Raw genomic sequence first — 22,578 nt, forward strand, 5'->3', positions numbered from 1 at the left:
CTTTTTTAGCTGGAACAGTATTTTTTTTCACAACAATTCAGCCAGAACAGTATTTTCAGCCAATTTCAGTCAAAATTCTGCCAGCCGAACGGGGCCACAGTCCGCACGGCGTCTTGATGAGGATGCTCTGCACCGATTTTTTTTCCAGTGGAAGAGTTACCGCCCGACCACCCCCAGGCGACTGGCTAGTCTCGTCGCTAAAGTTTAGAAGAAATATTTTTATATCAAAGAAAAACTTTGTAATTTATTAGCTAAATATTTTTACATAACAAGAATCCGCTGGACGTCCTGTTCGTTTGACCTTATTTGACTAATAAGCTATGGCTGAAAATACTATTGGTTGGTTTAACGTGAGAGAAAAATACTATTTGTTGACTGATAAGCTATGACTTATAAGCCAAATACGACCAAACGAACAGGCTGCTAGTTGCTAAAAGCTGTGGGGTCGGCCATTTCTCTCCCGCTCTCCGCTCTCCCCATATATTGGCAAGCTCCTCATTTGTCTCCCATATGCTTCCCACCGGTTTTTAACAGAAGATCTATTGTGGAACTCAAACTCAAAATGCATCTCTAATATAATACCTGTAGTTTTCAACAGAGTATCTATATGAAAGATTTATTTTTGATGCTAGGAGAGATATAATTTAAATCTGAATATCCTCTTTTTTGAAGACCCATTTATATAAAGGGTTGTCTTTTAATCTGGTCGGCGAGGAAGACTAAAAAAAAAAGTATTAAACCCTGTAGCACCACGAAAAGAAGGTGTTGTATTTTTCTCGCGGTCGCTGGAGACAGTCTTCATAGCAAGCAGTCGCCTACCACTACCGGTCTCCACTACGCTTGCTGCACCACCGTCACCAAGCCGTCCAAACAAAGGCAAAGAGAGCGATCAGGGCCTGGAGCCGTGGAAAGCGAGGCCGCCGCCGTCCAGGGCTAACCCTGCCCTGGGCCACACTCGCAATGACGAAGCCGCATTCCTCTTCCTCTTGGGCCGCCTCCTCGCTCTACTGTGTCTCCTCCTCGTCCTCCTCGAGCTCCTGCTATGTGCCGCCGTCGTGGTCACCGAAGTGCAGCAGCAAGAAGCAGAGGAGCAGCCGTAGGAGGGCCAAGAACGGCGCCGCCGTCGCCCCGAGGAGGACCAGCTCCATCTACAAGGGCGTGACCAGGTGCGTGATCGACCAAGGTTCAATCTTTCTCTTCGTCGGCGATTTGGTTGAGTTCAGCCCTTGTGATTTCTGAGTGAGCGTCGCGTCGTTGCGTTCGTTGGCGCAGGCACAGGGGAACAGGCAAGTACGAGGCGCACCTGTGGGACAAGAACGCTTGGAGCCGGACCAAGACCAAGAAGGGCAGGCAAGGTGGAGTCTTGTTTACTTGTCCCACCGATGAACAAATGATTCTTTTTATTTCTTCTCTGGTCTCAATCTGTTTGATTTCTCACGCTGTAGCAAAATGTGCTGACATTCTTCTCTGTTTCTTCGCATTTTTTTGTTTTTTTTTCTTATGTGCTTGGACCTCGACATTCGTGTGATATGTGGATGTTTCATGTCTGATGGTCGCCTCGCTTCCAACAGTTTATCTGGGTGAGTCAAGATCCTCACATCCGTAAAAAAGCTCACGAGCTTTCCCATGCTATGATTCACCAATTATCTGATCTGGGTTGCGAATGAACTGCATTGCGTTGTTCTGATTGATTTCGGCTTTCGAATCTACAAAAAACTGCTTTATACCTTCTTTTCAAAAAAAAAAAGATCGAGTGCGGTGAAAAAATTACTTTTTTGGATAAAGTTGAAAGGACTACTGTGTTTTGTTTCTCCCCTCATGCTGCACAATTAAGGTCCTTTGGGTTGTTGGAAAAAAAAATGTAGGATTCTCATTCTTATGGATTATTAAGGTCTTGTTCCATGATCTGAAGTATAGAACTTTAGACCACTCTAGCTCTCGAGAGACTACAAATAGAAGGTCAAAGTGCTGTCTAAAGTTTAAAGTTTAGTCAATCTCACAAAAACTTTAGAAAGTTAAAGTGATATAAAGTTTGGTCGTCTAAAATTTTAGACACTTTAGCTCTATTGTTAAGTCAGATTCTGTACCATCACCGGACGCAAATCGTTCTAATTGATATGGGCACGCGTTGTGAGTCTGGATCGAGGGCGCATGTATATTTTAAGAATGAAAAAATGAGGTAGAGATAGCACTATGGTTTGTGGAAATAGCTTATATGAAAAGTTTAGGAATTTTTTTTGTGTTTGATTCCACAATAAATAAACCAATGTGTTTCTTTGCAGTTGATTCAAACATCTATTCCAACAAAAGTTCTTTGTGTTTTTATTTCTCTGATTCCCATCCATGTGTTTTTTCTGTGTATCTTTAAAATTCCAATCCTACATTCCAAGAGGGCCCTAAGAAACGTTCCCCAGGATAAAACCACCATGAGGTATTTGCATAAATGGCAGGGATACACGAATTAATTTTTTTTTTATCTTGTTTCTTCTCAGGAGCATTTGACAATGAGGAGGCAGCAGCCCGTACTTATGATCTGGCAGCACTCAAGTACTGGGGCTCAGACAGCACACTCAACTTCCCAGTAAGTTGAGATAGTTCAGTCTGCATATGTCATTGTCTCAGTAATGTAGTAGTTTGCTTGCTAGTAAGGCCCCGTTTAGATCAAAAATTTTAGGTTTCGGGTACTGTAGCAGCACTTTCGTTTGTATTTGATAATTAGTGTCTAATTATGGACTAATTAGGTTCGAAAGTTTCGTCTCGCGATTTTTCACCTAACTGTGTAATTAGTTTTCTAATCGGTACTGTGCTAGTGTGAATCTAAACTCTCACTGTGATAAATTAATGCAGCTGGAATCGTACAGGCATGAGCATGACAAGATGGAGCGCATGACAAGGGAGGCGTATCTGGCCACTCTGCGGCGCAAGAGTAGCTGTTTCTCGAGAGGCGCCTCCGGGTACAGGGGAGTGGCCAAGTAAGCACGAACACACATGGTGCTTAGGCCATCGGCATATCACTGTATCTCTGTATCTATCCAACCCAGCGCCGGCTCGGTGGCTCAGCTGAATGCCTGAATGCATCAACCAATAAGCGATTCTTTACCGAGCAAAGCCACCACTATCTAGGATGGAGTTTTTGTCTTCTTATCTTCAGTTTTCTGCCGTCACCACTCCTTCCGGTGAAGGCATGCAGAAAATCTGAATGGTTTTGCTGAGAGTTCAGGGAAGTTCTAATGAGAGTTTTGGTTCGCAGGCACCACCATAATGGCAGGTGGGAGGCCAGGATCGGCTACGCTTGCGGCAAGAAATACCTCTACCTGGGGACGTTCGGTATGTGTATCTTTCTTGGTCTTCCGCTGCATTTTGCCAGTACTGATGATCGCAAGAAGCCACATTTTTGTTACAAGATCACTGAATACAGGATCGTGCATTCAGCAGCCTTATCCGTCTGGATTAACTTGCATTTTGCATTCTGACATCTGTATTTCTTGTGGCAATGTATGATCTTCTTGGATGATTAATTTGATTTTTGTTCTGAGAACATTATGCTTGCAATAGTTTTATTTTGTGTCTCAGTGTGTGTGCATGCCACTGCTGCTGTGATTTGTGAAGGCCCACGGAATGTACTACTCTGAATTGTTGGCTGGTCCTCTTGGATCTTTCTTGTGCTGCAGGGACGCAGGAGGAGGCAGCCCGGGCCTACGACCTTGCAGCTCTGGAATTGCGGGGGCACGCCGCGGTCACCAACTTCGACATCAGCAGCTACACGGACAAGGACGACCGGCAGCGGGCTCAACCGCCGGTCCGCAAGGCCCAGCCGAAGCCGGCTCTGAAGCCCAAGGACGAGCTGGTGGACGAGGCAGCGCCGCTGCCCAAGGCTCGTCATCCTTTTCCGACGCCGCTCCTGACGCCCAAGCCCGAGCCGGAGTACGAGCTGGGCGAGCCCCTGGCGCTGCCACCCGGCCCCGTGCTCCGCGACGCCGACGACGTGGACCACGCCATCGCCGAGATCCTGCCGGCGCTCTGCATGGACCCCGCCGACTTCGAGGCCCGGTACCCCGCCCGTGCGCTCGGCTGCCCGCCCGACGACCAGCTGTGCGGCCTGGCGCTGCCGGACAGCGTGCGCTTCGAGGACGACATCGAGACTCTGTTCGACGCGCCCGGCGGCGGCCCGGGCGAGGTCCATGTGCAGCTCCCCGCCGCCGCGGGCGCCGTCGTGCCTGACGTTTCCGGAGTCGACGCCGACGCGGCCGCCACCATCAGCTCGCTGGCGTCCGCGCGCTGGTGGCGATGAGCTTGCGTTGCCACGCGGCGGCGTCCCGGCCGTTCACTCCACCGGCAGCGTAACTACGTGACGACGTGTCGGTTTGCTGAGGCTGGGTGCCGTTTTGGTTTGGTGGCAGCGATTGAGCGTGTTTTTGGCGTGGAAATGCGAGTGATGTCGCCGCTCTCGCTCTAATCCTTTTGGGGTACGTGAAAGTGGAGGAGCTCTAACTTTTGGGACGATCCACCGTGAAAATCGTCGTAACTTGTAACTTGTCGACAAAAAGAAGCTGCCATCCGACTGTCCAAGTTGGAGGCCGTGACAAGTGTGCGCATGATGCTCTGTTCTCGGTAGCTAGGGCCTAGTAGCTGGCCTAGGAGTAGCTAAAAGATTCGGAGTACTACTGATAAGCTAAACTGAAATGGCAGGTTTCTCATACTCGTGTCATTGTGCGTGCACAGTATGTTTATGGCCTCCTTTTTATGTACGTTTATGGCCTCTTTTTGGTAAGTGCGTGTCTTATACGAGCTCTATTAAACAGGGCTTATATTAGAAAGTGACCACTCTGAGCTGTTGTTTTGACCAAAAAAAAAGTACAGAGTATACGTCTGCGCTAGGTAAAAACTGTGCTAGGTAAAAACTGTGCAATTAGTTTTTGATTTTGTCAACATTTAGTACTTCATGTATGTACCATAAGTTTGATGTGACGGGAAATCTTCTTTTTGCATAGTGCCAAAGTTTGGATTTTGGATGAACTAAACATGGCCTGGCTTGTTAAATCGAGAACACCTGCCTACAAAGTAGTAATTGAAGAGTGTATAAAGATTACTGACCTGCTAAATCAACATCTCCATCCACAAGTTCACATAATAATGTAACTATGATATTCATGTTCGTTAAAGTAGTTTAAATTTAATTAAGTTTAGAGTGAATAATAATATGTACATTTATATCTCCAAATCGATTTATTTCCATAACAAATCTGATGGTTCTTATTTTATATCATAAATGTTTATATTTTTAATAAAATAAATGAGTCCTTAGAAACAAAAGGTAAACTTAAGGTGATCACTCTACCATGCAATTCTACGCGTCATTCATAAGAACTTGCATACAAACAAGCAAGGCAAGAAGTAATGCTAAGACTATCTCCAACAACACCACCCAAAATACAAGACCTATTCAATGTTTGGATAGCGCTACAGTCAACGGGTTCGATACCCATTCGACATCCTCTTCAACAACAAGACCCAAAAGAGAATCATTTCTGCAAATGAGTTTTTAGGAGAGAGGATACCCATATTTAGGTTGTGCCTCTCAGACAACCCAAAATGAGTCTTCTGTATAGGTACTCTATTGGAGGCTGATTTTAGATCTCCTGCTACCCATTTTAAATTTGGGTGCCCATATAGATCATCTATTGGAGACAGTATAAGGGACAAAGAAATGGATAGGGCACGGGGAGCGGATTGTTTATGGATAAGTCTTTAGCACAATTAATTATCTATTAGTAGAAATGTGTGGATCATCGATTAGACAACACAAAGTTTGTTTTTTATTTCAGGTTTATAATGTGGGACCCACATGTTGATAATTTGCACAAAGTACTAACTGCTATTGAATCATCTGCAATAAAGCTTAGTTAATTTCACTAAAATTTTAGTGTGCACACGAGATATTACAGGGTCTAGCTTTTGACATGAGTCCCACATATATATCTAGCCACACCAATTTGCATAAAGTAGCCGTCCGTTATAACGAGTCATCTCTAATTAATTTCAGTTAATTTGTGAAAAAATTAAAGTGCAAACAGATGTTTTTTTTAGGGTATGTCTTCCAACGTGGGTTTCATATTAAAATCTAGCCGCACCAGTGTGTATGAAGTAGCCTGCTATCAAACCGAGTCACTTAAAAAAAAACTCAACCAATTTTGCTCAACATTTCAAGTGTGAATGTAAAGTTCCAAATTTTACCATCCTGGTTTTAATACGGATCTCATATTTAAATATACTCTTGTTAATCTGCACAAAACTGCAGACTGCTATATTGAGTTATTTTTAGCAAGTTCCAATCAATTTCGCAAAAAAATTAGGTTTTTCAATCCAGTGATCCAGATTTGACATGGATCCTACATGTATATATAACATTTTATGTGTAAATTAGTAAGCAGTTAGTAGTTCAACTAAATGCAATAAGTATGGATAAGATTAATTATTATTTGATGGGTGTGAATACAATTGAAAATGATGAGAAATAGATAATAATGACATGGATTTTTTTTTTATTGTAGATAAGCATCGTTTATCTATGTCCTCTTCTCACGGTAAGAGGTATAGTTGGGAAAGATTGAGCTTTCCGTTCCGCGCCAAATCCGGCCATACCATCTACCATCAGCAAACATTCCGTAGTTGCAGCGCGCCCCGAGAAACTCATGCTCATCAGTTTATGTAGTTTTTGCTCCTCTAAGGCTCTAGCTAGATTATGGAACAGAGGGAGAACATATATTTTTTTTTTCTCAACGAGCCCCCCTTTTTCTTTTTGGCAAGAGTGAACAAGTCCTCAGGAATAGTTTTTGCTCCTCTAGCTTCTTTGAAACGGGCCGCTACCAAAAATGGTATTTCACTGTACAGTTACTTTACAAACATATTATGAATTAAAATTTGATTTCTCCAAATGGATTCCTCTGGAAACTTAAAATACCCTTAAGATTAAGATCTTTATCTAGTTTTAATCAAAGGTGTTATTTTAACCATGGACAAGTTAATTAAAATATATTGGAAAGATAGTGAAAATTGTTGTTTTTGTAATAACAAGAAAACTGTATAACATTTTTTTTTACTGTCATGTCTCTAAATTTATTTGGAGAGCACTTCAAGTCGCTTTTGGTTTACAACTGCCATAGAACGTAGCTAAATTATTTGGGAATTGGCTACAAACAGTATACCGAAAAGTTGGGTTCCCAAATCTGGATGGGGTTAAGTGCGATATGTTGATCTATTTAGCTAAGTCAAAATGATGTTGTTTTTGACAAAAGAAACTATTCTTATATGCAGGTCATTTTCAGGGCTATTACTCGATTCGCTTTTGGACCTAATTAGAAAAGAAGAGTGTCTGACCAATTATGAAGTGAGCTCAGTGCTTAGCTTTTGGACCTAAAGTATGTTGGAAACGGCGGTCATGGAAATTTTCACCAATTATGGGTGGGTGTCTTCTAAAAAGGCTCAATGTTTAGCTTTTGCTGTTTGAATTTGTACTTTATGGTAAACAAAAATGTTTCGCTTTTTGCTGGTTTTTGTTTTTCAGCTAGAGGAAGAAACTTTTAATTTTGTTTAGTTGAGTGCACAGCACATACAGAAATCAGAATAAAAACTATTCTTTTTTTTTTTAAAAAAAGAGCAAAAGATGCTCGGAGGCAACTGAATTTGACGGCCGGTCAAAAGAACAAGCAGCCTGTTCGGGAGGCCGTATCGTACCGTGGATTATTTACTGCTGGCTGGTTTGATGTGAGAGAAAAACACGGTTTTCGGCTGAAAATTTACGATCGTTTACGAGCAAGCGAACAGGCGGGCGAAATGAAACGTATTATACTCCTATATATATCCAACCAGCCCAAATCGAACCAAACTTGCCCACTTCCCCAGCCCGCGGAATAATGCGCGGAAAGGATCGAATCCGCGTCATAAAACTGGCCCATTTCATCTAGTCTCGCGTTGTTGGATCAACTATCCAAGCGTCGCGATCAGGAGCGACGGATCCATCATCCATGGCTGCTGTCCTGCTGATGACGCTGGCTCCATGCCGATGCGGGTCGACTCAGCCGGGCCCTCCTCCATTTTGACCATCGGTGAAAGAAGCCCGCCTCGGGACAATCCCCTCGGACCGGACCGCAGCGCACCGCGGCCAATATAATAGCCTCTCGTCGCCATCGCTCGCTCGCGTCGTCGCCCCACCACCACGCGCTCCCGCCTCCGCCGATCCGCGCACGCAGATCGCCGAAGCCCGGCGGCGCAGAGTCCAAAGGGGAGGGAGCTCGCGGCGGCGGAGGAAGGCGTTCGCCACCGTCGCGGTGAGTGCTCCCCGTCAAGCGCCTCTTCCTTCCTTCCTGGTGTCAAGAATTCCGCCCCGCGCCCGCGCGGATCTGATCGTCTCGATCGTCCGATCGAGTGGTATTTTTCTCTGCTACGGGCTGCTGCATGATTAGCTTAGATTGGACGCTAGTGTTGGCGAGTTTGTTCATTCGCGTGTCTCTGCTTTTTCATGCGAATCCGATTCGATCCCGCGCCTGGCTTTGGATCTCGTAGGATTTCCTTGGGGAAGAGATGGGGCTCTCCTTTGGTAAGCTGTTCAGCCGCCTCTTCGCCAAGAAGGAGATGAGGATTCTCATGGTCGGGCTCGATGCCGCCGGTAAGACCACCATCCTCTACAAGCTCAAGCTCGGCGAGATCGTCACCACCATCCCCACCATCGGTGAGCCCTTTCTCCACCATATTGTTCTGCTTTGCATGCTAAACTATACTGTGGGAAATTGCTAGTAAACTGTACAGGGCATGCAATTTCTGAAATGCACCCTCGAATGTAGTGCCATGCATTCGGGTGTGTATTTACTGTCAATTCGTGAAAATGGTCTGTTCACAGTAGTCTAATCTAGCTATAATGGTTTGAACTATAAAAGTTGACAAAATTATGTCCTGGTTCCTGAATATTGCTCTTCTGTGTTACATCATTTTCGTGTAAAAATGAGTTGTTAGGATAGTAGCTTGAGTACTTGACAAACGTGGGCTTCTGAATGACATGCCATCTTTTTAGGAGCGTTCTGTGTATATCAGAACTTGGTAAATATGAAATATACATTTGTTACCGATCCATGCATGGTATGAATTTACTATAGTGTAGTCGATTGGCTTATCTTGGAATTTTGCAGGATTCAATGTTGAAACTGTTGAGTACAAGAACATTAGCTTCACCGTTTGGGATGTTGGTGGCCAGGACAAGGTGAGCATATGTGCTTATAGTTGAGTTATTACATCTCATCATGGTATCAACTCTTTGCAAATGTGTTTTATCTCAAGATCCATAGCATTATTCTGTTGTGATAAACTTTACCGAGGAATTACGGTTTCTTTATTCTTTATGTCAAACAGATCAGGCCCCTGTGGAGGCACTACTTTCAGAACACACAGGGACTTATTTTTGTTGTAGACAGCAATGACAGGGAACGTGTTGTTGAGGCTAGAGATGAGCTCCACAGGATGCTGAATGAGGTAATATAGTAGTATTATTTTAGTAGTTCCAAAAGGTTCCATTCTGCAACTATCCTTTCTCTATGAGTAGTTTTTGTTTCAGCAACATTACAATCATGAATTTGGATATTGTATGAGCTGGCTTGCCAACAAAGTTTTTTAAAGCTGTCAGAGCAGCTTATGAGACATGCATAGGGATGCTAAAACATTAAACAACGCCATTTCACAGTGCTAACTTTCAGTTCCTGAATCCATATTGTGCTGACCTAATCCCTAATGATATAACTATATTTCCATTTTGTAGGATGAGCTGCATGACGCCGTGCTGCTTGTATTTGCAAACAAACAAGATCTTCCTAATGCTATGAATGCTGCTGAAATTACTGACAAGCTTGGTCTGCATTCCCTGCGCCAGCGGCACTGGTAAGAAATTTTGTTTTCATAACCCTTTACCTCCCTGTATCTGAATCAACGTTGCCTGGCGTTCTGATATTTGTTAGTTTATCTGTATTGGACATATTTGCGAGTATCTACAGCGTATCTTTGAAGCACTTGTTTTAGTCATCATGTCTTCATGATGTGAGGTTATATGGGATCAGAAATGATGCATTAATGTGCATCCCTTTAGATACTGTGATTGAGCTGAATTTTTCTCCATTCCGCAACTGATGTATTACTGTCTTGTCTTGAATAATTGCCAATGTCACAATTGCCTTCGATATTTAACAGATGTATACATGAATGTGTTTGTTCCCTGGGTTGCAGGTACATCCAGAGCACTTGTGCTACATCTGGTGAAGGGTTGTATGAGGGGCTTGACTGGCTTTCCAACAACATCGCCAACAAGGTAACATTAGCTGCATGCTAATGTCTTATGTGCTTCTGTGAATACGTGAAATAATGCGCCTGTTCTGATTATATGGTCCTTAGTGGTTGAAGTAACATAGACATGCACAGAACAGAAGCTCTATTGTTGCTGCCTCACATTTTTCTCTGTCTTGCACTACCATACTTTTATTTTGATATATTTTGAGGGGCCACACTACCATACTTACAATTCTGCATAGGCATAGAACTCTGAGGACATGATGACTGGCTATGGCTGTCAGTGGCTTTGCACAGAACAGAAGCTCTATTGTTGCTGCCTCACATTTTTCTCTGTCTTGCACTACCATACTTTTATTTTGATATATTTTGAGGGGCCACACTACCATACTTACAATTCTGCATAGGCATAGAACTCCTAGGACATGATGACTGGCTATGGCTGTCAGTGGCTTTGCTTTCAAAAAAATTGCTGCTGGTAACTGACTGTTTCCATTCCATCTGTTTGCAGTCTTAAAGCTTTTCGGCTGGGCTCCTAGCAAGAGGAAGACGTTTGAGCAACTTATGGCTGCTTTTTTTTACTTATTATTACTGAGACACAATCTACAGTAGATAGTGTGGGTGCTTATGAAAAAAAAAACCTTCTGAGCTCTCTTTTGAGTGATTGATACTAGATTGGATTGTATTTTTGTTTTTGGGTCGGTATCATCGCCTGTTCGGTTTCACAAAACTGACTGTCAGTCATATATATTTACCTATGTTCGGAGATGGTATGGTAAATTAAATTGACGTGCCTTATAGGTCTTCACCGATCCAGTGCCGTGCTAGATGTGACATGTGATTTGCTAGATTTTGTTCTTAGATGGGTAAAAGCTTATTACCGTGCACGCATGACTTAAGACCTGTTTGATATACATGGCTAGTTACTAGTGGAGACAAAAAAAAAAGAGCTTGAATTAGCTACGGTTTGCTAGTTAGTTGGCTAATAACTACTAACTAGCTGAAGGCTTAGCTAAACACTAAGTTAGTTGGCTACCAAGTAACAACTTAGCTAAACATTATGGGAGAAGAAGATAGGTAGAGGCTTTGGGGATTAGGTGGTTTCCATGCTGCGGCTTAGAATAAGTTTTCTGGGGAGGCTCTGTATTAACGAAGGTGGTGGTGGAGGGTGGCGGGGGCATTGCCTGCTAGACGGTGGCATAGATCGATTGAGTGGTGCAAACGTCAGAGGCATCGGTGAAAACAGGATGAGAAGGCTGGGATTAGCGTGGCAGTGGTGGAGGGTGGTGGCGATGTGCTGCCATAGCCGGTTAGGTTTGATTGGGGATGGTTGTGATTGCCTGATCGAGCACTGCGTTGGAGGTGGCAGCGATGGACTGGGGAGCGCAGGTGAGGGATTCAAAGCGGGCGGAAGGAGAAAGAGGAGACATTTGCCGCACATTAACATGTGCCAACTCAAACCCAATGTTGCAGTACGCACCGTTTTAAGATAGCTATTGACAAATGACAAGTGACATGATTTGACATTATCTTCAGTTAAATCAGTGTTGTGCCTATAGTTGAACGTTCGTAGCAAAAGCAGATCACCCGGCTTGTGCATAGTTAGGACTTAGGGTGTCTCGCTGCTAAGTAGTTAGAGCATGTCTAACGGTTTTTCTTGAACTCACTAAATTCTCATTTTATAGAGTCAATTTAGTAAAAGTCGTTCTCTATCTCTATCCTCCAACAATCTCTTTATCTTGTTCAGTACTTTAGAGGAACATCTTCTCCCTATTTTTAGCAAGTGAGAATCCAGAAACAGAGGATGAAAGCATTTGGTGATCTAGGCAAAGCTTTAGATGGCATTTGGTGATCTAGATGAAGCTTTAGATGAGGGTTTTTTTTATAACAAATATCTATTCTTATCAATGTGGAAAGGCTGCTCAACTTGACAACCTCCGTTGCAAAAAGATGTTTCTAATTATTTCTTTATTTTTTTAATCACAGTACAACACAGACGCGACACTCATATATATCTGTACACTCACCCATATAAACACATATACACATCCTCTATCCCTACGTACATCCCAGAAAGATTGAGACTGATTGTTTGACTCCTCTATCCCTACGTACATCCCAGAAAGATTGAGACTGATTGTTTGACTTTTATCAAAAAATCTAGCGATACTTATTTAGTATCATAAATTTTATAGTTTTTTTTATATAAATTTGATGAAAATTGAGGTAGCTCAACTCAGGACTACACCAGAGTTGCATTATTTTTGGATGGAGGCAGTACAGAAATGTTGCTCTGGCCACATGCTAATACACTTACAAATGCAGCCCGAATCCTCATACATCGCACTCAAATGCTCTTTCATTCAACAGAACAAATGGATTTGTTATATCACATCTTTTGGTTTATATGGTACAAAATGGCGAGATATGCAGACTAACGTTTTCAAAGGATACAATGTCTGGCTTGATCGAACGTTTTCAAAGAATATACTATAATTGCACCAATGTCCAGCTTGATCAACCAGTGTCTCAATATCTCCCAGTCGATTTAACCAGTGTCAGTTAGATGCCATCGCAATGGAGATCCACGCGCTGTACAGCCCATGGGGTTTTTGCCTGCAAAGTTCACAATCAATAAAGGGCTAATATCTGAAAAGGAACTTGCAGGGAGCCAGGGCTGTGATTTTCTTACGAGTAAATATTTTGGGCATCAATTTCATTAAATAAATTGATAAAAAAGCGGAATCCATCTGGACTAACATCTCTGCACAGCAGGCCTGAGAGAAACAGATGTGGTCAGATCATACACGTAACTTGCAAAATACTTGAAAGTTACAACCACACGTACCTTTGTTTTCTGCATTTAGAAGATGTTCCTTTGCTAAAGCTGGAGCAATTCCCAGTGTGAATGCGGCATCACTTGGGCTAATCCCTTTCTGAAGAGCATCCGGCTTCTGTGCAAGTGATGAGATTCTTGCAAATACCTATGTTCGTTGAGGAAAAAGTTTAGCGATTGCTAGTGCCTAGTAGTAGTGCTAAAAACAATGCTAGTGGCAAATGTACAAAGTACAAACATAGACAACTGCAGAATCTGTGGCGGCAGTATAATCCACTAACAGAGTCAATGCTGATTGACTGTAATATATGGTTTAGTGGGTATTCAGTATGCATTAAGGCTTATTGTTGCGATTGCTTACCTCTTCATCACTATGTGTCTTGGTCTGGATCACCTTCACTCCACTATCAAATTTCCTGAGCATGACTGGGCTGCTCATTACAAATCAACATCTATAAGCAAAACATCAAAACCATGATCAATGGCTGGTGACGAGCCAGCTGGAAAGGCATTGAATTACTCTTTGCGATTCCCATCATCCTGGATTGTCTTCAGAAAAGTAAACTTAGCTAGTTTGGTGATCATGAAAAGCATGATATACATACACATCAACTTTCTCCCACAGCGAACAAGCTTGCAAAAGGTCCTCTGGTGAGATTAACTCTAGAAACAAATAAACAAAACTAATTTCAGAACACAAGTAACAAGGAAATTTTATATATATATATATATATATATATATATATATATATATATATATATAGGGAGAGGCTATTCAGCAGCCGGCTACAAAATAAGTTATTCTGTAGCCACCTCCATTTACTATAATTTTATATACTAATTTACCATAATGTCAATACATATTTACAATAGTTGGGTTACTATAACACATGAGAATATTTACCATAATGTTATAGTAAACCACTTAGTAAGGAGTTACTGTAAATTAACATAGTAATTATCGTAACTCAAAGTGGCTACAGAATAAGTTATTCTATGGCCAACTACAGAATAGTAGTTCTATATATATATATATATATATATATATATATATATATATATATATATATATATATATATATATTATAGACAGAAAAAAAAACACAGACCTGTTCCCCTAGCACGGTTGAAGAGACAATAAACATCGACTAGTGCCATCATACCACCTGCTTTCTCAAGCGGTATTCTTACGAAGTCCGCCAGCTGACAATGAATGGACAAAATAATCATTGGCAAATAACAAGTCTGACACTTAGTATAATGCAGCTAGAAATTTAAGGCCTTGTTTGGATGCACATGTATCCACCTCAATCCACAGCCTAAGGAGGAATGGAGAATATGGAACTGTTCTCAGATTAAAAGGAAACTCTCATTCTCTGAAGGCATGGACAAACTTTTATCCTTGCCTCCTGCCAATTGAATATATAAGCAAGAGTGTGAATCTTGTAATTTGTTGATGGCTTGAAGTGTTCATACTCCCTCAATTTCACAATGTTTGTCCATAGCACATCATGCACACCAGGACAGTACTAATTACAAGGGAAAAAAATCTAATAATACAAAACATGACACAACTATTTCTCTTCTTTGAAAGCATTTAATTAGTGATGGAGATTCGAAATGTTGCAACAACTTAAACTCTTGATATCCTCAATTGACAAACATTGCAGGACGTATTATACCAAGGCCATGGACAAACATAGTAAAACAAAGGGAGTAAATGATAATATTCTCGAGATTTCTCCTTTAATGTGCGTTCTCCCGGGCGGCAGCGGTGTTGACCACGACCTTGACGTGAGCATGCCATCTCCGCGAGCACGCTGTGGTGAGGTGGATGCGGTGTCGTGGCAGCGCTGTGAGGAGGCCGATGTGAGCGGTGCTACAAGGGTGCGGATGCAGTCATGCAGAGGGGGTCGTGAGGGGAGGAAAGCGGTGTAGAGGGAGGGAGGTGTGGCGAGTTGAGGGAGAAAGTTGAGAAGCGAGCCTACGACGGCTTCTTAGGACCTGTTTGGTAGAGCTCCGCTCACAGCTTCTTCGAGCGGATTTTGTGGAGCTTACTAACCGTTAAAATGCAACTGGCTTCTGGTGGGGAGCTGACAAGAATCACTTTTTCATTTACACTATGAGCTAGGAGCTAAAAAAACCGCTCGCCATTCAATCACCACCAGAATCACTTCTCACCTGCTTCATCAGAGAATAGGGATGGCAATCACACCCGCGGGTGCGGGCGCCCGTGGGCGCCACACCTGTTAGGGTGCAGGTGCGGGTGCAACGTCAGACCCGCAGGTGTCTTCGGGTCGAGGCCCACGATGGTGTCGGATCGGGTGCGGGTGTCATATTTCACCCGCGGGGCCCAAAACGTATGTTTTTCTTTTTCTATCCCCGCTCCTCCAATTAGAGGCCTAGAACAAATGTTTGTCTAAGCCTATGTAAAACCTAGGATGATTTGTATAGACTATGTTGTCTAAATAGTATGTACTAGACTAGACTTATTGTTGTGAACTTCCAATTCATTGGTGATGATAAATTGATAATTGTGTGTTGTTTTCTCTCAGATTTCATAATTTTTTTGTTATATGTTAACTGACATTGCACCTGCGGGTCTCATTGAGGGAGGGCATAGCCAAATATCGCGGCCGTCATTGAGGACAGGTTTTTACTCCACCAGCACCTTACCCGATCCGTTGCCATCCCTATTAGAGAATCAAGGAGTGAAGCTCGAGAATCAGGTGGAGCTCTACCAAATTGACCCTTATATTTTCATGTTTCTCTTTCTACCGGAGGAAGCACTTCTGGGACAAGCTCACGATAAGCTGTGCATTTGGGTTGAATTGGGTCTTAAAAAAACATAACCTAAGAAGCAGGGTTGCCAAACAGGGCCATAATCGTGAAACACAAGCTATTTTTTCTGTATATATAGTATGTGCATAATCCATATGGTGTGAACCTCAAACTAAATATTTGATCTATGTACACATCTTCACTGAAAAGATGGGACCAGAGCTCCTGAATAAATTCTAGTAATAGTAAATTACTAAATGGTTAGAGGAATCTAGCTGACATATGAAAATGAACTGTAAATCTGTAATTATTAACCACTAGAAGTAGTGATTCCCTCCATATGGAGGAGAAAGATATTTGTCCTGGAGATATATTATTGTGCTTGAGCCATATGGCAATGAAGCCCTGAACTAAATATTGATCTAATCTACACAAACTTCTTACAAAATTCGTGCATTATCGAAGCCAATTTACAGTCCAAAATAAGCTACATAAAAAGCAATTGCATGTTACCTGTAGTGACAGCTGCTGATGATACAACGCACCAGCAGTTTCTTTGGTCACAGGAGACACAATGCCAACACTCAATAGCAAGTCCTGCATGTCTTGCTTAGAACCCATCTCTTCATCATTGGAATTTGATTCAGTAGATGAGTTCATTAATAGCTTGAGCCTCATTTTCTCTGCTAACTGCATCATTTCCTTAGCTTTGCTCTGGAGAATAAAAAATAACAATAAATGAGTTCAAATTAGACCATGGTGATCAATCTCAGATGATAGGCAGCTGTGCAATGCTAACCATGAGGGCATTGAGATCCTGGAACGCATCTTGCAAGTTCTGCCCGGCGCTCTCCCATGACTCCTGCTCCATCCGCAGTATCCCCGAGACCCCAACAACGGGCATCCGGATCGCGACGTCCTCCGCAGGCGAGGCCCCCTCTGCCACCGGCGTGCCGCTCGACGGAGCAGCTGCGGGGGCCACCACCCAAGCCCTTGCACGGATCGCCTCGAGCAGCCTCCCGAAGAACACATCAACGTCAGCCTTACATGTCACGACGATGGCGATGACCTCCGATCGCGCGGGCGGCATGGAGATCTGGAGGCGGATGCGGGGATGCTGCGACGAGGAAGATGAGGACGAGGAGGAGAAGAGGGAGCGGAGGGGGTTGTGGCCGTGCCTGCGGTGGGGAGGGTAGGCATGGACGACGGTGGCGACCGGGAGGCCGCGCGCGGAGCGGGACGGCTCGTGGAGGAAGATGAGGCGGTGGGAAGTGAGCGCGAGGAGGCAGCCGCGGAGGGGCGCGAGGCGCGGGTTCTCCTCGGGCTCGAGGTCGGCGAGCGGGAGGAGATTCCGCTCCACCTCGCCTGCGGAAAGCACCGGGCGGCCGGACGCCGTTACGGACGCTGACGGGAGCCAGTCGGCTGCGGCGGCGGACATGGCGACGGTGCTGTGGTGTGTTTGGGTCCTCTTTTTCCTGTGCTAAACTTAATAAGAGCTGTTTGGACTTTGGAGGGCTGCGTACTGTTATAAAAAATATCGGCAGCGGTAAGGACCTCTCCTTCTCCGTCTTTTATAATCAACCGCAGTAGTTAAAGTAGAGAACAGTAGTTAAAGTAGATAACACACGAGAAGACTATTCTTTTATTTTCCTAAACATTTGTAATTATAATATAGAGCTTCTAAGTATATATATAGTCATGTAAAGACCTAAGAGTTTAGTAAGAATCCACATACAAACAAACTGAATTATGATTTACCCTTCTCATTTTCTTCTAGAATAGAGTCAGTATATTTTACAACACTCTCCTTTAGGTGATTACCACGATATGCACATACCTCATTAAAAACTCCATCTGAAAATCCAATGAGAAAAACAGTTCTTGGAGAACAGAGTACACCGCATTCCTTAATTGTATTGCGCATGTTGTCTCATTAAAAACCTTGTGTGAGAAACCTTAAGTAAAAACTCACATAGGAAAAAAATAGTAAAATATTTAACCTTCTTGGTCATGTATTCTTCAGGATATTCTATTATTCGTGAATAGATATTTATCTGCATGATAAATGCATAAACTTCAACGTTTTTAGCAAATATGATCTACTTGATCTTGATAATTCTAGTGGTTTAATTACCTTCAAAGTAGATTCAAATAAATTGCGCTTCTCATAAAGCCATCATTTGAACATCATTATTCAAACCACACTTTCCATAAATGTGAGCTTAATAATGGTTTACAGGCCCCGTTCGGCTAGCAGAATTTTAGCTGAAACTGGCTGAAAACACTGTTCTGGCTGAATTGCTGTGTGAGAAAAACACTGTTCTGGCTGAAAAAAGAAGCCGAATATGGGGTAAGTCGAACGGGGCCGCAGTACTATAATACTATATCTTTCAAAATATTGGCTCGCAATTCTTCTATGAATTATAATATGAGTAAACAAGAGCAATATGCTTCATGCATAAATAACCCCTTATTAGTTGTGCAAAACAAATAAAATTTATCCTTGAGGATAATAAATTCTTTCAGAGGATTATAGGGTAAATAGTTTACAATATTCAATATCTTCTAGATAGTGTATCAAACTTATACTTAGAGTTTGAATACTTCTGTAATTCTTACTTAATGGATTTCCAAATTATATTCTCTATAAATCTTCAGGATTTTGATTGTACCACTAAATAATAAATTCAGTCTTGCATTTGGTATTTAGGGGATAATTCAATTGCCAAAATCACCATTACTCTCATACCATTTATGGTGTTTAGAGGATATTACCATTACTCTTCGACAGGAAGGCCTGGCCAAGGAGGGGATGACGCTCGCTTCTGACTCCGACCCGCTTTTCTGATCGGGAATACGTCGAACCTCTACTTATAGCTTCTGAATCCGACTGACACGGTCGGAGCCGACTGGGAACGATCGATCGGGGACGCCCGCTCGGTGAAGACCCAAGAATTAGGCGAAGCAGATAAGGCAAGGCGCTCAAGTCAACCGTAATATCGAGGATCATACCCTGCACACCTATAGGACAGTACCACTAGGCCATACCAGAAGGGTGCTTTGTAACCTTCTAAGCATGTTAGAACCCAAACAGTATTGTGGGCGCCAACATTTGTCTTATAGTGTTGTGGACGCCATCATTTGCCATACCAGGCGAACAGTGTTGTGGACGGCGACGACCGTCTTTTACCTGATGGCGTGGGCAACAAGACTTAGTAGTATACGTACACACTCTCTCTCACTTATAAGACCATCCTATTCACCTATAAATGGGGATGCTCTCTCCCCCAACAGAGGATGGTCATTCTGACTCTCTCTCTCTCTACTAAGCTTTAGATATTCTGAACACTCGAATAGCTCCACAGCTCTAGAACTCTAAAGCCACAAAGATCATATGTTCTAATACTTAGCGCACGTTGGAGCTCCCGTCACTCTTGGTCCTTTGGTTCAGAGTCTGACCGGACCTTCAACACCCCCCTTCTTATTCCTACTCATTTGTAACCCCACAACAAACTTCGAGCACCTGGGCTCAAGAATAAAGTCACCAAACGACTAAAATTGGACGTAGGGCATGATGTCTGAACCAATATAAACCCTGTGTCATTGAGTGCTAGGACACATCCGATCACAACGCACGACAAAACTACAAATATTTACTTATTGGTCACTTTTTGCACCGTCAGTTGGCGCCATCCGTGGGGAGGACGTCGTGCGTTCAAGCTTTTTGGTCATCGAATGGCCCACCTTTCCACCATCTTCGGCATGACGAGCTCAAGCGATACGATTCGCTTCAGCTCGCTGGAGTTTCCCACACTCCCACCTATTGGGATGTGGGTTCCTCCCGTCTTCAAGCCGTTCTAGACCTTCCTCTCTGAAAGCCTAGACTTCGTCGCCGACTAGCTCAGCATACTTCACCTTTGCGAGGAGGCACTTGTCTCGACGCCCATCGGAGGAGGAGCGCCCTCTATTGGCTCTGGGCCACCCAACGACTTCAACGATGAGACACCTATGCTTCGCTTCGAGCTCACGCTAGGCTCAGACCCCACTATGAGTAACGTGCATATTGTTCTTTACTCGCTGTTGAATACCTTTTGCCAATTCTCTGAAGGGGTCCTATTGCCCTTGCCGCGACTGCCGTACGACCGGTTCCCCTATGGCCTCACGTCCCCCACGGACGGGTATGCATGGGGGCTTTGAAGGACACTGATACCGCCCCCTCTCACATCCAAATTCGTGGGGATGGCGGGCAATGCTCCTGCCTCTTTCCATGACCTCATGGATGACAAGGTTAAAAGCGATGGCTCTAGTGTCGGCGATGTGGCACTTAGCCACCCTCTGTCCTGGGAGTGCGCTATGGCGGACGCTCTGGGACAGCCACCAGTGGTAGCAAAATCTCTACAGACTCATACCCCTCTAGACCCTCATGCGGAGGCCCTTGCTCGTGCGTTGGAGCATGGCGAGCAGTTGCGACAAAGGCGGCAGAGCCAACTGCCACCTACGCTGGCACGCTTGGCACAGCACACTACGCCATGCGCATGTAACCCGGCGAGCAGTGCCTGGGGTCGCTCCCGTCAGGTCCAGTGCAACATCAAGGACAGAGGAAACGATCCCCCATAGTTTGCTTGGGCTAGCTAGAACATCGCCGCCGCAGCAATGCTTCTGCGCGGCCTTCCTGAGCCTGTCGACCCCCAAGAACAGGCTATCCACCAGAACCTCCAGGCGCTGGTGGAACCCGCCGCCATTCAACAGGTGGAGAGCTCCGCATTGCAACACTGACTCGTAGCCTCTTTCCCCACCCAGGGAATGGGGGCGCACCAGTCGAATCGCTCTATCCACTCACCACTACAGCCGCCGAGCATAGAACATGAGGCCGCAGCTGCACCATGGCCTAACACGGCGCCCACTCCACACCGACCACCTGTGCATGAATGGCTCAAGGTGAACCGTGATGCTCGCAGCGTCATCAACAATCAGCGTTAAGCCCGGCGTGATGATGACGACTATCAAGGGGCGGCAAGAGTAGGTGGCACGGGCTCCGACCAGACCATCAAGGGGAGCAGGGACATGCACCCCAGGCATGGTCACCGACCAAATGACTAGAGTCCCAGCCCAGACGGCACGGGACCATGGGCCTTTGGCCATCGCATCCAGAGAGCGTTGTTCCCACAGCGCTTTCGATCACCCACCAACATCACCAAATACACCAAGGAAAGGAATCCTAGTATATGGCTCGAAGACTTCTAGCTCGCCTGCCTAGCCGAAGGAGTGGATGATGACCACTTCAGCATTCAATACCTCCCTATCTATGTGGGGGAACATATTCGAGCATGGCTCAAATTCCTCCTGCATGATAGCATCCTCGACTAGGCGGATCTCAAGAGCATCTTCATCGAGAATTTCCAGGGGACGTATGTCCATCCTAGGAATTCCTAAGACCTCAAGAGCTGCCAGCAGGAGCCTAATGAGTCCCTACGGGATTACATCCATAGGTTCTCAAAACGATGCAACTCCCTTCTTGATGTCGTTGATGTGGACGTCATCAACGTGTTCCTCTCTCGGACAACCTGTGAGTCCTTGATCCACAAGCTCGGTTGTCTGAAGCCCTGTACCACCCGTGACCTGCTCAACATCGCCACGAACCACGCCTTCGGTGAGGAGGCGGTCAGAGTAGTCTTTTGCGGTGGCTAGAACAAGGGCAAGGACAAGCGCTAGGACCAAGGCGAGGGCCCCTCCACGCAAAGGGGCAAAAAGAACAAGAAGGATTGGCGCCGACTGGCCAACTCTGCTTTGGTCGCCATGGTCGATCATGCGGGCAAGCAGCCCTAGTAGGGTTAGCCTGACCACTTTGACAAACTCATTAAGAACCCATGCACCAATCATGCCTACCCTATCAAACACCTCTACAAGGACTACAAACTCCTCAAGCGCTTTTTGCGATAGGCCGTCGGGCCAAAGGAAGGAAAGGGCAAGGAGGTAGCAGCCAAGAAAGGAGGCATGATAGGCAAGGATGATGATGACTTCCCTGACCCCGAGGAATGACTCATGATCTTTGGAGGGTCTAATGCCATCTACTCCAAGCGCCAGCACAAGGTGTGCTACAGAGAGGCATGTGCCACCGAGACGGCCATCCCCTTTTTCCTTAGCTGGTCGGAATCTCCGATCACCTTTGATCAGAAGGACCATCCATCCCACGTCACTAGACCGGGTCATTACCTACTCATCGTCGACCCCATTGTCCGTAAGAAGTGCCTCACCAAGGTGCTAATGGATGGAGACAGCGGCCTCAACATTCTCTACGTTGACACCCTCGACGCCATACGCATCCCCCGGTCGAAGCTCCGCCCAATGAGCTCTCCCTTCCATGGCATGATCCTAGGGATGTAGGCATACCCGCTCAGGCATATTGACCTGCCCATCACGTTTGGCGACCGAGCCAACTTCTGCTCGAAGGTTCTCACCTTCAAGGTGGTGGACTTCCCAGGGTCCTACCACGCTATCTTGGGATGGCCATGCTATGCCAAGTTCATAGCGATCCCCAACTACACCTACCTCAAGTTGAAGATGTCGAGACCGAACGACGTCATCACTATGGGTAGTACCTTTTTGCATGCCTACATGTGCGACCACAAGCATTT

The 22,578-nt window shown here is 44.6% G+C and overlaps 3 protein-coding genes across 4 annotated transcripts; 2 read left to right on the top strand and 1 right to left on the bottom strand.

Moving 5' to 3' along the window:
* The first annotated feature begins 960 nt into the window (after positions 1-960).
* Positions 961-4,507, top strand: LOC136459295 (AP2-like ethylene-responsive transcription factor At1g79700). Its single transcript, XM_066459168.1, has 7 exons — positions 961-1,166; positions 1,273-1,355; positions 1,572-1,580; positions 2,493-2,581; positions 2,848-2,972; positions 3,251-3,327; positions 3,672-4,507. The coding sequence occupies exons 1-7, from the start codon at positions 961-963 to the stop codon at positions 4,289-4,291; spliced, it is 1,209 nt and encodes a 402-aa protein (XP_066315265.1). The 3' UTR covers positions 4,292-4,507.
* Positions 4,508-8,160: 3,653 nt separating this feature from the next.
* On the top strand, positions 8,161-11,111 carry LOC136456725 (ADP-ribosylation factor 1-like). 2 transcript variants are annotated; one of them, XM_066456669.1, is made up of 7 exons: positions 8,161-8,427; positions 8,563-8,728; positions 9,183-9,253; positions 9,403-9,522; positions 9,806-9,924; positions 10,267-10,348; positions 10,838-11,111. In XM_066456669.1, the coding sequence occupies exons 2-7, from the start codon at positions 8,581-8,583 to the stop codon at positions 10,841-10,843; spliced, it is 546 nt and encodes a 181-aa protein (XP_066312766.1). In that variant the 5' UTR covers positions 8,161-8,427; positions 8,563-8,580; the 3' UTR covers positions 10,844-11,111. The 2 variants fall into 2 exon arrangements, with proteins under 2 accessions (XP_066312766.1, XP_066312765.1); XM_066456668.1 differs by having other exon boundaries at positions 8,166-8,327.
* Positions 11,112-12,669: 1,558 nt separating this feature from the next.
* Positions 12,670-17,457, bottom strand: LOC136456724 (vacuolar protein sorting-associated protein 36-like). The gene is made up of 8 exons (XM_066456667.1): positions 16,743-17,457; positions 16,457-16,657; positions 14,272-14,365; positions 13,768-13,825; positions 13,524-13,593; positions 13,175-13,310; positions 13,019-13,103; positions 12,670-12,942 (listed from the first exon to the last, which is right to left on the bottom strand). The coding sequence occupies exons 1-8, from the start codon at positions 17,379-17,381 to the stop codon at positions 12,885-12,887; spliced, it is 1,341 nt and encodes a 446-aa protein (XP_066312764.1). The 5' UTR covers positions 17,382-17,457; the 3' UTR covers positions 12,670-12,884.
* Positions 17,458-22,578: the final 5,121 nt, after the last annotated feature.

The sequence above is a fragment of the Miscanthus floridulus genome, chromosome 6 (genome assembly GCF_019320115.1).
Source record: "Miscanthus floridulus cultivar M001 chromosome 6, ASM1932011v1, whole genome shotgun sequence".
In the NCBI taxonomy this organism is placed as follows: domain Eukaryota; kingdom Viridiplantae; phylum Streptophyta; class Magnoliopsida; order Poales; family Poaceae; genus Miscanthus; species Miscanthus floridulus.